Here is a 15330-nt window from a genome sequence, read left to right on the forward strand (position 1 = left end):
CACATTATTTTAATGAAATGATATAAAAACATTTGGATTTTAATTATTCATATTAAATGCGAAATGAACCCAAACATGGATGGATGGCTTCTTTTCTTTCTGCCAAACACAGTTAATCAATCAGCCAATAAAACAGTTACATAAAGAATCGCGTTAGGAATATACACCTAGGTGAGGTATGAAAGTGACGTGTCCGTCCTGCTGAAGTAGTCAAAATATTATATGTTTGTGCTACCCAGTGGCAAATACTCCTCACAATCATATTTAAATTGTAACGTTGTGTGTATAAAACAGGAAGTCGTCGCGTTGTGGGCGGGGCCAAAAGCGCTGCACCGGAAGTGGCGGTGAGACTGTAAACAATAAGCAGACGAGCAGCATCCATCTTTATTTCTGTAGAGAGGTTCGGCACAGCAAGCCATCATGGGGGCTGTTCTCGGACTCTGCTCTATGGCGAGCTGGGTATGATAAATGATTCTTGCTTTGGTAGATGGATACACGCTACGGGATGCGTCGCCTGTTTTATCAAGTGTAGTATATTGCGAAGTCATTGTAAGATTGTTGTTTGTGACGACGAAGGGAAAATGAAAATGGAGACTCGCTGCGTACGAGGCGATGTCCAGGACGTTTTCGCAGAGCATATCTGACATCGTCATTGTCATATTAAAATGTTCCTGTAGTTTGTATGGCGATTCAGAGATACAAAAATGCGTCCTTGCTTACGATGCACATGGTGTAATATAAGGCGCTAATGGATGCCGTGGCATCGTGAGCTTGTTGTCCGCAGCAGGGTGTTTCCCCGCTGCGCTACGCCGACAGTGACGCACTGCTATCTGCTGTGCATCACCACAGACATCTTGGTGGATAAGATTAAAAAACTGATATACTGACGACTGATGCATTCATCCCGATATGTTAGAATGGCAGAAAGTGGAAAATGGTGCCTAAGAGTAAGGGACATTGTGTTCTGGTTATACCTAATCAGACGTACAGGAAAACCAGCTTTTGGTCCCCGTTTCCAGTAAAGGCTTGGGTCGGGCTCGGAGGCTTTGATTATTTTTTTGATGCAGCATAGCACAGCTTCCGTCGACCTTACTTTAATGGTGTTTTTAATGTATAATTATAGGTACTCTGTACTTTCCCTTGCTTGAGATGTTCGGGAAGTTTCTCTTGTTGGTACAGATGCGAGCTCAGGCCTGACGTCAAGTGTCATCCAACTTGGCATTGCGAAATAAGTGCTTAAAAAAGCGATAAAAAAAACTTGTTTTTTTTTTCCATGTTGACTTTCACTTGTGTGCTTAATTTAGTCTTACAGCATGCTGCTGTGTCAGGCTGTATATATACCTGTGTTTTTGGTGTGTATATATATACTGACTGTTTTGCGTCAGGGTTTGATCTTCGTCCAATGTGGGCCTATATTTACTATTAGTGTCCTTTTAACAGTGATCTCATTTCCACTGTTGGCTAACGATCGTAAAAACAAGCAGTTGCTTAACATCATTGCAGATTTAAGTTGAATATTCTGGGTCCCAAATTCACTGTTCATCTTGAAATGAATAGATGTACAACGATTACATTAGGTGACTAGGCCCAGCATCTGTACAATTCCCCTACCCTCGTGCTCATAGATAGCATTTCTGTATTTGCAGTGCTTTACTTCAGTTCCCACCTGCCGTTGCTTTATTCTAGTCACATGTTTCTACATTGTGCTGTAGCCAAAGTCTGGGATTTATTGTGGCTGTTAACCGTGACCTGTTTGTGCCCCAGATTCCCTGCCTGTGCGGCAGCGCCCCCTGCTTGTTGTGCAGGTGTTGCCCCAGCGGAAACAATTCTACGGTGACCCGGCTGATCTACGCGGCCTTCATGCTGCTGGGAGTGGCCGTGGCCTGCATCATGCTCATGCCCGGAATGGAGGGGCAGCTCAAGAAGGTCCTGCTTTGCGTCACGTCCAGCTATAGTTTCATAGCCCTTTAGAGGGCAGTGTTTGATTCATATAAATGATTTTTATTTTCAAAGAGGGCTAATACACTGCCTGGCCCAAAAAAGCTACCATTTGAATTTAAATCAGCAAGTACTTAAGAGCCAACGATTGGATCATTGATACAGCTCAGCAACATTATGCAGCGATGAAGTGAAGTCAGCTGACTACATGAATCTACTGAATGGCAGGTTGTCCCATCAATGGATTTTTTTCTTTCCTAATTTGCACGGCATATTCCAGGACGATAACGCCAAGATACATCAGACTTAGATTGTCAGAGTGTTTCAGGGAGCATGAGGAATGGTTTTTACACATCATTTGGCCACCACAGAGTCTTGACCATAACCCCGTTAAAAGTCTTAGGTGTGCTGAGGAAGACTTCACGGAGTGATTCAACTCTCCTATCATCAATACAACATCTCAACGAGAAGCAAATGCAAATCTGGATGGGGGAATAATGTTGATGTTGCATAAGCGCGTGGAGATAATGCACTGGGGAATGTGCACCACGATCAAAGCGATCCTATGAAATATTAAAGTGTGTGGCTTTTTTTGGCCAGGCAGAACATTCTTTTAAAAATAAAGTGGATTTTTTTCTAACTTAATTTTGCATGAATAATCATGTATTTACAGGTGCAGACTGACCTGAGCGTTGATTTGAATGGTACGGGTGACGAATGTTTGTACGTGGTTACAGATTCCAGGGTTTTGCGAAGGAGGGATGGGAACATCCCTGCCGGGCGTGCAGGGTCACGTCAACTGCGACGTCCTCGTGGGCTACAAGGCCGTGTACCGCGTCTGCTTCGGCATGGCCATGTTCTTCCTACTGTTCTCGCTTCTTATGATCAAGGTCAAGAGTAGCCAAGACCCCCGAGCTTCAGTGCATAATGGGTAAGCGGGGCGCCCTGCTCGCTGATGATGTCACGCCTCCTCTAGCTTGTCATTGGCAGTGAAACATTTACTTCTGTTGTGCTCCTTGGCTTTGCGTAAAGGTTGAACTCTGTGGAATTTTTGTAATTGATTTAAGCTCATTAGTAAACACGTTATGGCAGGTCTATGGGGTATTGAGAATCAGTGGTTTAAAAAATTAAGGAATTAAAAAATAAAGATTCAGTATTGTGAATGTGCATGTACTGTGTAGCTACTGCAATCCGTTCAGTCAGTCAGTGCTGGGCTTTCTGCATGTCAGACGCTTGATCTCTCCTTCAGGTTCTGGTTCTTCAAGTTTGCCGCTGCCACCGCCATTACCGTTGGGGCCTTTTTCATTCCAGAGGGACCCTTCACGACTGGTAATGCACCGTCTGGGATGGTCACTGGTTACAGGCATGGTATGCTGACTCCTAGGTTTTGTGCAGGCAGCAGGGATCAGGTGTGGCAGCTTTATGATTTGGGATTAAGCTGCCACACCTGATCCCATTTCAGCAGGTGTATCTTACCTATATCTCCAGTAATATTAAGCAAATTTGGACGGGGATAATTTGTTGATTTTAATTATGATTTTGTTTCCCCCCCCCACCAAGCACCCCCAGGTTGTTAAATTAGTTTTTATATTTTTTGGCCACATTCCATTGTTTCCTGGATGGACTGCTTGCAGTTCTCCTTGCCTTCTGTATTTTTGAGGGTTACGTGTAGGTGTTTGGCTGCCTGCAGTCTTGATGCCCCGTTCTTTGTGGGGGGGGGGGGGGGTTGACCATATTCCAGCCCAGGCATCCTTGTGCTTTTCGGAGGTAGAGAGCTGTGCCACGCGCAGCGGCTAAGCTTTGAAACCTGTCTCTGCGTTTGCCGCAGTGTGGTTCTACATGGGCATGTCCGGGGCATTCTGCTTCATCCTCATTCAACTGGTACTGCTGATCGACTTCGCCCACTCCTGGAACGAGTCCTGGGTGGAGAAGATGGAGGAGGGTAACTCCCGCTGTTGGTATGCAGGTATGCAGACGGGCCCTGGGCAAGTGGAACGCATCCTATATCTTCATAAAGCGTATATATGAAAGTAATCATAACACAGCATGATGACTACCAGCTCTGGGCTATCTAGGCTTGTGTTTGCTCTGTAGATGGAAGGAAGAATAGACAGTATTTTGTTGTTCTATATTAACATGATGAAATGAGCTGACTCTGGAGTGGCATAATGTATGTATTTTTTATCTATAGCTCTTCTGTCAGTGACGACTGTGAACTACATCCTGTCTCTGGTGTCCCTGGTCATGTTCTACATCTACTACACCCATGCCGACGGATGCACTGAGAACAAGGCTTTCATCAGTGTCAACATGCTGCTGTGCATTGGGGCTTCGGTCATGTCTGTCCTGCCCAAGATCCAGGTTAGGGCACCGCCCCCTCTCAGCCCATTGCCGGACCTGGTAACCGGTCTGCCTTGGGAATCTGGCCGTGAGCCAGCCACGCCTGTAGAGTGACATCATCACGTTCGATGATGTACTCTCGCGGCTGGATCACCTGGCTGTGTGCTGTTCCGGTCTCTGCAGGAGTCACAGCCGAGGTCCGGCCTGCTACAGTCCTCCATCGTCACTCTGTACACCATGTATCTCACCTGGTCTGCAATGACCAACGAGCCGGGTAGGACACGGACTTGTGTAACTCTTTCGTTAGACTTACCAGCCTTGTAAATGGAGGTATCATGATAAAGGGACCGGTATGTCCTTGTTTTACAGAGAGGAAGTGTAATCCGAGCCTGCTGGGAATCATCGGCTATAACAGCACCGGCCCAATCAGCCGTGACCATGTGGTTCAGTGGTGGGATGCCCAGGGCATTGTGGGATTGATCCTGTTCCTCCTCTGTGTCCTGTACTCCAGGTAAGCAATCAGTCGCCTTCTGTGTATTTTGATATTCACATTTGACATCTATGCCTATAAACGTAAATCTGGGCAGCTGATAAACGTCCGATGTTTCGTCGTCGTCTTGTGCTTGGCAGCATCCGAAACTCCTCCAACACCCAGGTGAATAAGCTGACCCTGACCAGCGACGAGTCTGCCCTCATTGAAGACGGCCCCAGTCACCCAGACAACTTCGAGGAAGGAGACGGCTTGAATCGCGCCGTGGACAACGAGAAGGATGGGGTGAACTACAGCTACTCCTTCTTCCACTTCATGCTCTTTTTGGCCTCCCTGTACATCATGATGACGCTGACCAACTGGTACAGGTAGGTGGCGTCCTCTCTGGCCCAAATGCACCGTGATCACATTTGGTCTCCAGTCCCTGGGCCGCCTCCACCTGGATGCAAAAATGATTCCATCTGCTCAATTTTCTGCACTTCTGCGTAACGTCCATGTTGGCACCACTGCTTGTGATCAACCAATCAGCAAACAATGGCTGTAAGCACCTTCCCAGTAGTTTGTGTTAGAACAAAAAGTACCTCGTCTGGAGTAGGGACTAAAGGGTTCCGGAACTGCCTGAGGATCTACAGTCGGGCCGAGTTCCTCCAGTGTGAACACGAAAAACGTTCCTGGTTACAGAAAAAGGTTCTGGTTCCTGGAAAAAAAAAAGTTCCTGCGGTGTGAACGCACCCAAAGACATAACAAAGTTCCGTTTGTTCCAGCTTTGTACTGGTTCGTATTATAGTAGTTCAGTACTAGTTCAGTTGTGATATGTTGCTTGTAATTACTTAAATGGGGTTAAAATTAGTTAGCCTTTGAGTTGTTTTTAATGTGGGTTTTATGGATCATAGCTGCCTTCAACAATAGAAATGGAGTAAAATTACCAGCTTTTAAAAAGACAGAATGGATATCATGGTATTCTGTGCTGATGGTTAATTTTGCATCTCTCATTGCTGTAACAGTCCTGACTCCAACTACGAGACCATGACAAGCAAGTGGCCGTCCGTCTGGGTCAAGATCTCGTCCAGCTGGATCTGCATCGCCCTGTATGTGTGGACTCTGGTGGCCCCGCTGGTCCTGACCAACCGTGACTTCGACTGAATGCCGGCGGAGGAAGCCCCGCCCCCCAGCAGTGCCTGTGCTGCGTGGTGGGGGGCCGTCATCGCTCTACATACCATGCGTGTATTTCCCCAAGTTTCTTTCTCCCATGCATGACTGTCATTTTTTTGTGTTGAACTGTCAAATGAAGAGCTTGTTGGAAATACAAAAAAAGTTGAACAGCAGCAGCTACTGAAGCTGAATGTAGATATCGCTTTTAAATGTGTCCGAACTGGGCTTTAGGAAGAATGTTTAAAGTTTTTGTTAATGATTACTGGGGGGGAGGGGGGATGCTTTTATTAAAACAGAATGGGGGGGAAGCTTGAACGACTGTAGATTGTAAACAGCTTCATAGCATTTTGCCGTCTTAGAAATTTTAAATTCAGTAATGTGGCCGTCGAGCACAACTTAGTTTCTTTGATTTAAAAAGTAGAGGAACGCTTGTGTGATTTTTTTTCTTTTGACTATTAGCTGAAGAGCTTCATATGTTAGCACATAAGGAACCGTGACGTGAAACCTGACCATTTGCATGCTCTGTGCCACCATCAGTTACGATTTCCCTGCATCCTTTTGCTGTTCCTGATTTTGACATTTTTTTTTTTGGTCGTCCTGTCGGCGCTTAACCAGAAAATTGGGCTTGCTGTTCATCGTGAAGGTATGGTGTAGTATCATTTGACTAATTTTGTTTAATCCTGTTTCTGGTCTTCAGATGTTTTGCATTTGTTGTAAAATGTCATTTTTAATTCTGTATTTATATAGTAGGAAGTGACGGTAATTGCACTTTTTGTATCAATGTTCGCTTTCAGATGGTGCACAGTGGTTGAATTTGCTCACCTAGCTTTTCTCAGCACTGGAACTTGCCTCTGCACTGTAATCTCTCTTCTCTTCACTAGCTCCAGGATGTTACTCTTGTACAGTTACCCTGAAGTAAAGTAACCTGAAGTAAAGTAACCTGAAGTAAAGTAACCTGAAGTAAAGTAACCTGAAGTAAAGTAACCTGAAGTAAAGTAACCTGAAGTAAAGTAACCTGAAGTAAAGTAACCTGAAGTAAAGTAACCTGAAGTAAAGTAACCTGAAGTAAAGTAACCTGAAGTAAAGTAACCTGAAGTAAAGTAACCTGAAGTAAAGTAACCTGAAGTAAAGTAACCTGAAGTAAAGTAACCTGAAGTAAAGTAACCTGAAGTAAAGTAACCTGAAGTAAAGTAACCTGAAGTAAAGTAACCTGAAGTAAAGTAACCTGAAGTAAAGTAACCTGAAGTAAAGTAACCTGAAGTAAAGTAACCTGAAGTAAAGTAACCTGAAGTAAAGTAACCTGAAGTAAAGTAACCTGAAGTAAAGTAACCTGAAGTAAAGTAACCTGAAGTAAAGTAACCTGAAGTAAAGTAACCTGAAGTAAAGTAACCTGAAGTAAAGTAACCTGAAGTAAAGTAACCTGAAGTAAAGTAACCTGAAGTAAAGTAACCTGAAGTAAAGTAACCTGAAGTAAAGTAACCTGAAGTAAAGTAACCTGAAGTAAAGTAACCTGAAGTAAAGTAACCTGAAGTAAAGTAACCTGAAGTAAAGTAACCTGAAGTAAAGTAACCTGAAGTAAAGTAACCTGAAGTAAAGTAACCTGAAGTAAAGTAACCTGAAGTAAAGTAACCTGAAGTAAAGTAACCTGAAGTAAAGTAACCTGAAGTAAAGTAACCTGAAGTAAAGTAACCTGAAGTAAAGTAACCTGAAGTAAAGTAACCTGAAGTAAAGTAACCTGAAGTAAAGTAACCTGAAGTAAAGTAACCTGAAGTAAAGTAACCTGAAGTAAAGTAACCTGAAGTAAAGTAACCTGAAGTAAAGTAACCTGAAGTAAAGTAACCTGAAGTAAAGTAACCTGAAGTAAAGTAACCTGAAGTAAAGTAACCTGAAGTAAAGTAACCTGAAGTAAAGTAACCTGAAGTAAAGTAACCTGAAGTAAAGTAACCTGAAGTAAAGTAACCTGAAGTAAAGTAACCTGAAGTAAAGTAACCTGAAGTAAAGTAACCTGAAGTAAAGTAACCTGAAGTAAAGTAACCTGAAGTAAAGTAACCTGAAGTAAAGTAACCTGAAGTAAAGTAACCTGAAGTAAAGTAACCTGAAGTAAAGTAACCTGAAGTAAAGTAACCTGAAGTAAAGTAACCTGAAGTAAAGTAACCTGAAGTAAAGTAACCTGAAATAAAAACCTGCTCCAGGGTGTCCTGTGAATAGTTTTTACTCTCCTTGAGTTCGCATGGGGCTCCGACATTTTCAGGATCCTTTACGAGGTCATCTGTGCGAGTGTATGAGTCATTACGATCTACGTTATGTTTTACGTTCTCCGGCGTGGATACTGCGGTTTTTTTTTTTTGCCAAGTTAGTCCCTCCTTACCTGCACTGGGGGAAAAAAACAATCCCTTTAGCTGTGGCGTTGATGTTCCAAAAACCAAGCGGTCTATAACTGGTCATTTTAAAAAACAAAATAGAGGTCCTGAGACAGACAAGTGACGAGTTAATGTTCTGATTGAAGTATGTTGCTGTATTTAGCCTTGAGTCACTGTCAGTCTTTCCTCAATGCAAAAACTAGGGTATGCAAATTAGGACAACTATTCATCGGCATGCAAGGTCATTGATTAATGCCATCCTGCACCAATAAGAAAGGGTGTGATGTCATGTTCCGATTTGACCAATGGAGAGAGTGGGTAGCAGCAGAGCTACCACTGAGCCATGTCACAGGAGAGATTCTGTCTGAAGTTATGCTGTGCATTTATTGTTATTGCCAAGTCTGAAATAATGACAAGAAGCTCACAGGCAACTCACATGAAATGTCTCAGCAGAATCTGAACTAAAAATGCAACTATGCGAGTAGGAGTGCCACACACTGAAGCGGGTATCCAGTACAGACACGTCTCTCTGTACTTCTAAAATCACGTGTGCTGCTCAAGTCGTAACTGATACATGACTTTGAAAATGTTCCTCCTCGACTTTGAAAAGAAAAGTGTACAACAATAATAAAAAAAAGACAGAACCAATAACCGTCAAACTATGAACTTTTTGGATAAGAAGCTCACAGGCATCTACATCCCAGGCTGAAGCAGAGTATCTTCTAAAGAAGGAATATTCCCCCCCCCTTTTTTTTTCTTTTTCGGTGAACTCCGGGCCAGAACTGTACCAAAAGATACTGGCAAATAAATAGATCATCATTTTGATGAATATATACAAAAGGTCCATTCCTCGCGGCGCCCCCCCCCCCCCTTCAGACCTCCAGCTGTGGGGCCTCCACACCAGGCCCGTCGGGGCTCAGTTCGCACAGGTAAAACAGAGAGGCCTCGCTGGCCTCCGCCTCCGTCAGCGGCTCCAAGCGGATCAGCTTGCTCCGTGGAGGCTCCTGCATCTCCAGGCTCGGTTCCAGGAGGTCGCCATCGGCAGTGTCCCCGGTGGCCTGCTCCAGCAGCGCCTCCCCCAGCTCGCACACCGGAGATTCGGGCTCCGGGGTCAGGGAGGTGCAGCCATCCAGGAAGGCCAGCAGGGGGCAGGTGGTGTACTGGACCAGCTGCTTGTCTGCCATAAGGAGAGCATCATGGGAAGCCTTAAGTCTTTTATCCTTTAAGTTACATTTTAAATGGAAACATCCATAGAAATGTATGCAAAAATGCACACTAGGAAGCTTAAAACACAGGCAATATTTGTTTGATTACATTTACGGCTACTTTACATACTGCCTGCTAACTGTTGACATAATGAACAATAAAAGCATGATCAACCACCTAAAAAGAAGTATTTACACTGAAAAATAGAGCAGTAAGAAAAGACTTTGAAACTAAGTTAACTCAAAAGCAAAGCCAAGTATACCCATGCTCTACCCAGGGTAAATGTAAATTTTGGTGTTCATTACACCTTGGAGTGGGTGTAACAAGAGATCATTTTACGCACCTGTATTATCAGCTTCTGGCTTCCCTCCTTTAGCTAACAATTCCGCATTCTCTTTCAAACCCTCCGTCTCCTGAAAATGAATGTGACAGCATCTGGTTTCTTCCTCCGCTTTCAAAAGGACAGAGTAGCGATACCAGTTCTCATGCCGCCGTGTGACAGGCCTGCTGAAACACTACGAAGGTGTCAGCGGATATGACAGGGGGGCAGGCAGGGGGCGGCGGCGAGCAGAGGGGCCTATCCACATGGACTTGTAACACTGCCAGTTCAAACCCCAGGAGTCGTGCCCCTAAAGTACCCTTCACTGTGGTACTTAACCTGAACCGCTCCAGTGACTTACGTAGCTGATTCAATGCGAAAAGAGTAAGCCGCACTGGATGAAGGTGTCAGTTAATCGAGCATGGGCGAATCCTAGTATTATTAAAAACAGGCTAACACTGAGAGCAGGTACTGGGACCCATGTGAAAGTGAAATACAACACACACAAGGACAGGTTACCAGACTCACTTCAGCAACGTGGGCGCCGATATCAACTGAGTCCATCATAGAATAAGGACTGAAAAGCTAAAGGAGGGGGCAGGGCGGGAGGTCAAAGGAAGCGTTAATGTGTTCCCAATTAAAAAAAAAAAAATTATATATATATAACTGTATATATATGTGTGTGTGTGTGTGTGTGTGTGTGCGTGGTAATTTGTAGAACATTACTCGAATGCTTAGGAAGAAACAAGGTGAAACTTTGCTGATACTGTATAATAGTAAGTAGTGCTCATTCTCCTACTCAAAAAGAGAGGCGGCAAAGCAGCACATCTCGAATGCGGCACAAACATACCCCTACGACGTCTGTGTCAATGCTGAACTGCTTGCCATACAACAAGGCCTGGAAATCCTCCAAGCTGCAATCAATGCTGTCCAGGTAGTCCATCAGCTCAACCCTGGAAAAGGGGATTGAAGCAGGCATAATCGCAAACATGACGTGACGCGACACGCCGGCTCCTCCTCCGGCGCGCTGCTTGGTGTCGACGGGAACGCGACACTCACTTTCCCAGGAGGTTCAGGTTCTGCGAGATGGTTCCGCTCTCGTTGAGGATGGAGTCCATCATTTTGACTGGGTCTTCGAAGCTCAGTATCGACGGCAAGTTGACCTGCAGTGCGCCGCTGCTCTCGGGCAACTCGGTGGAGCTCCTGGCTGTGTATTCGCACATGGTCTCCGGGGAGTTTTCTGCTTCCTTGTCCACTGCGCTCTCCACCAGTATGGCGGCATCACCATCTCCTTGCACCTCCACTATTTCCACGTCCCTGTCGATTGAGAAAGGTTGTTGAGAAAAAGGTTTTGCAACGCAACGTAAATTTCTCAGATGTAATTTCACAAAATCCCAACTTCGGTGCCTCTAAGATTAGACTATAAGGTGATTACAGCTATATGTAACGCTAAAGACAAAACCTGACCTGCAGCACTAGACAACTACAGATATATTTTCAAATAATACATTACACAGTTTTGGCACTTACATCTGTCACTATAGAAACAACGCAGCACAGAGAAACTTATCAGATGGTGCATTACCATGTCAGAAAGACACAAATGAATTGCACCAATTTCCATAATATGATACAATATGTATGGAAAATAGAAAAGAAAAGAAAAAAACAGGCCCACCTTTGATCAAAAGATCGTGAAATTTCCTCTGTGACCTCAGAATCCTCAACGGTTAAATCGCAGATGATGACATCATCAGTAATGTCAGAATGATTCTTTAACCCATTGACATGGGTCTTTGGAAGAGAACAGAACAACCATGATAAATAAGAAAATCAGTAAGTCAGCTACACATAATGCCACATATCACTTTTGGAACCAAACGCTAATTATCAGATATTAGTGGAGTCGATACCAAAATGACAAACTTGGATACATTTTTGATACTCAATACAGTATACGATGTCTCAAAATAATTATTTAAAATTGCAATTTTGTTTGCAGTAAAAACTTTACAACCTTTTCTATACTCATGTCACTATATGTAAAAAGAAAACCTTTGCATTGTACTGTCTCTCAAAGGATAATATTAAGTATCGTAGTAGCCATTGTAATTGCACTCAGATATTCACAAGCAGTAAATTAAAACTTAAAAATTAAATGTTACTTTAATATTACAGTGCATAATAGAACAGATATACATTACTTTTAAATGCCTTCTTTACCTTGTATCTCAAAGAACAAACACTTGTAACAATTGCACGACAAAGTTTGTATCAGAACAATCAACACTAATCAACACAACCTCATAAGACCGCATGAAGCCGACAGCTAAAAATAATTGCAGACTGTTGTCTTAATGCAGAGAATGGGTAACCCTTTTTATGAATGCCACGTTTATAAGAATCCACGAACACATTCATAACAGGCATGACAGCGTACGAGCCTCGGTGATCAGAGCAAGCCAAGAATCCGTACTTTCTGCACTTTTGACAACACTGTTGGAAATGACAGCCAGAACTGACCGGCTGCTGTTTGGCAATACATACCTTGTTGTGGTCGACAGGCTCATCGAAAATTGGCTGGATGAATTTGGATTTCTTCCCATTGCTGTTCAGCAGCAATGGTCTGGAGAGGGAGAGGTGGGAGAAGATGTCAATATCACCACCATTGCCCGAGGCCTCTATCAAGGCACACGCTGCTAACTAGATCTCTCCAGGCTTCTCAGTCCTGGGCCAGTGGTTCCAATTACCTCCAGGAGAGTAAGTTAATATGCTTCATTTGAATTCTTTGCACTAAACAGACAACAAAAACTGCAGGCTTACCTTTTTCGCTTTAAACTCAGGACATGGTTGTTCTGAACCAGAGTGACAATAAACTGTATCAGCTGAAGAAATAAAAGCATATGGAGATCTTCCATTAAATACATATAATAAACTTCAGATACTATCAAACATATGTAAAAAAAATATATGCATATAACGTGTTATTTTTCCCCATTTACAGCCTATAAAATTACGTAATATCTTGGTATCAAAACAGAAGTATTTATTTCAAACTTAAGGCGACTGCTGTAGGCTAACAAGAACAGGGATAAACCACATTCGATTGAACTCTTTGTCCTTGTGAAAGTTAAGGTTATAAGACGTAAGCGAACCTTCTTTATAACTTGCTGCTGCTGGTTGTGCTTTTGACGCAGGTCGGCTATCTCTCTCCACAGAGCTTCATTCTCCCTGGCAAAAAAAAAAAGCCCCGGTCAACTGATTCAGCCTTTGAAGTTACCAAAGGAAGTCACACATTCAAACATCACTCTGGCATTCTAATATAACTTGCAGTGTGGCTTTAATTTCACATACAATATGTACGCCGGTGTCTTGACACATAGCAAGGTTGCAATACAATCATCTCCGTTGCCAGCATTAGCCGAGTCTACATTCCAAAAGCTTTATGAAACGCATACGAAGTCAAGAGATGTTTGCGTCTCTAAAGTACAAACAGTAACTGTGGCACCTTTTCAGCGTTGCAAGTCGGGAGTCCATATTCTCCTGCTGGCCGTGAATATTCTGGACGCTGGACAAGATCTTCGACAGATCATCTTGTCTGATTTTGCTCTCCTCAGGCCTGGAGACAGAAACCTAAACCACAAAAGTGTCTCAGCAAAATCTGACACAAATTCAACAATGCAGCTTATCCAGGAAGAGGAAGACCTTTCTGCCTACCTTTCTCTTGATGTGTTCCAGTAAGTCATCTTGGCCATGCTTGAAGAAAGGATGCTGAAATTCGACGGGGCCGTCCCGCTCCTGCTTCACTATGCCCGTATCAATGTGCATCACTTTGCGGAATCCATCTGCAAAAACAATTCTGAGTCAGCTCAGGTATTCCGTAGGGGGGCATCTCACAAGGGACGAATACAAAGCCTACTTACACATGTTTAGCTGCCTTACAAAACTGGCCATGTTGTTGTGTTTGAAGAACTTCGGGAGTATTTCCTTTGCAAATCTCTGTTCATCCAACACAAGAAAACTGCTGCCCTCCTTCACAGTGGAAATAGGGAGCAAAACTTAACGTACATTAAATACGACGACAAGCAACGTACAGTACTGTATGATATGTAGAAAAAGTAAAGAAGCATGCAAAGCAATTAAGCATTTTTTCCTAAAATGGCGCGGCTGAGAGGTGTTCGCGTTTATTAGATTCACCCTTCATAGCTGGTAATTACACAATAATGCGCATTTGGCATTGACAACTACTTAGTTACAATAGAGTTTAATAGTTATCACTGTTTTACCGCTTATCCTTGGCGCATGACATGCTAACATTAGCCAGTTTATGCAAAGTAATTATGCTGGCGTATTTTCATAAATCATTTTTATAAATCACTAAATTAATTATGACTGGGGTTGTAGCACATTGAAAAGTATCGCTCACTATTACTCTGAAACTCAACATATTTTCGTGCCATTATAATAGCAAATTGCTGGCTATTAAACGACAAAGTTAGCTTAGTTACCATTAACAACTGTAAATAAATATATGTCAACTGGCCGACCACGTCTAATACCAATATGATTTTTTCAAAACATAAACACTGTGGTAGTATAACATGCGTATGTTGAGGCATTTTACTTCACGTCAACAAACGCGGAGCTCCGTGGGTACGAGCAGGCATTAAACTGGTATGCGCAATCGATGCGTTAACAGGAAAATAAGGAAACTACATAACAAAACCCCCGATCGAATTATGTAAACCCAAATGGACTGTGTGGCACTGAACTATAACTTAAAAGCAAGAGCAAATTAGATAGTTAAGCCATCGTTAATCTAATAGCAACGGATCTTTCTTTGTTTGTTAGCAATCGAGCTAACTTCTCAGCTAGCCGCATTAGCATGCTTCTTTCACTTCTGCCTTCTAGCATAGCATAGACTAGCCTAGCTTCAATTGGGTTATTTTTTTTTTACCTGGCTCCAGCAGATAAATTCATTGGTATCAGGATCCTCGACGAGAGTCCATAGCTTCGTCAAAAACGCTGGTACGTTACTATTTTGCTTCATTTTGTCAACTTGAGTATGCAAAATGTGGCTAAACAAATACGTTCCAAACGCCCTCAGAGCAGAAGGAGTAGCGAAAATAGAGACGGATGGAGGCAACTTCCGGTCTAGCAGCGCGCGCGATTATTGGCCCGTAGCTATCTTACGTAATCCCCTCACGTGCCACAACATGCATAAATGTTTAGAGGCATAGCGTACCCTTTCCGGGTACAGAGTTACTTCTGAGGTTTTCAGTAGTACTGAGGCTGTCCCAACAAAAATAAAATGATTAAAAAAAAATTCTAAAGGCATTTCATGCATTCTTCATGAGTTATGATTGAGTTATTGTATAGTGATATGCGCAATCACCGCGAGATGCAGCATGCCAAATTCGTTTTCCAAAATAACATGTTAGTATACTGGAATGTTATGTTGGCTGTACGTAAATATTCAGAGTGGATATTTGATCTATTAAAATGGCATTTATCGTATTAGCATC

At 43.1% G+C, this 15330-nt stretch overlaps 2 protein-coding genes across 2 annotated transcripts; one reads left to right on the forward strand and one right to left on the reverse strand.

Annotated features, from left to right (window-relative positions):
- Positions 1–321: 321 nt before the first annotated feature.
- serinc1 (serine incorporator 1) lies at positions 322–6900 on the forward strand. Its single transcript, XM_023797175.2, has 10 exons — positions 322–459; positions 1765–1926; positions 2676–2869; positions 3188–3267; positions 3767–3904; positions 4130–4299; positions 4462–4552; positions 4648–4789; positions 4909–5136; positions 5773–6900. Exons 1-10 carry the CDS (start codon positions 421–423, stop codon positions 5909–5911), a joined length of 1383 nt encoding a protein of 460 aa, XP_023652943.1. The 5' UTR covers positions 322–420; the 3' UTR covers positions 5912–6900.
- A 1738-nt stretch (positions 6901–8638) lies between these two features.
- On the reverse strand, positions 8639–14952 carry hsf2 (heat shock transcription factor 2). The gene is made up of 12 exons (XM_023797174.2): positions 14763–14952; positions 13729–13837; positions 13523–13650; positions 13314–13438; positions 12961–13036; positions 12629–12690; positions 12353–12431; positions 11484–11599; positions 10865–11122; positions 10656–10758; positions 9830–9899; positions 8639–9457 (listed from the first exon to the last, which is right to left on the reverse strand). Exons 1-12 carry the CDS (start codon positions 14853–14855, stop codon positions 9153–9155), a joined length of 1524 nt encoding a protein of 507 aa, XP_023652942.1. The 5' UTR covers positions 14856–14952; the 3' UTR covers positions 8639–9152.
- Positions 14953–15330: the final 378 nt, after the last annotated feature.

Source organism: Paramormyrops kingsleyae, chromosome 19, assembly GCF_048594095.1.
Source record: "Paramormyrops kingsleyae isolate MSU_618 chromosome 19, PKINGS_0.4, whole genome shotgun sequence".
In the NCBI taxonomy this organism is placed as follows: domain Eukaryota; kingdom Metazoa; phylum Chordata; class Actinopteri; order Osteoglossiformes; family Mormyridae; genus Paramormyrops; species Paramormyrops kingsleyae.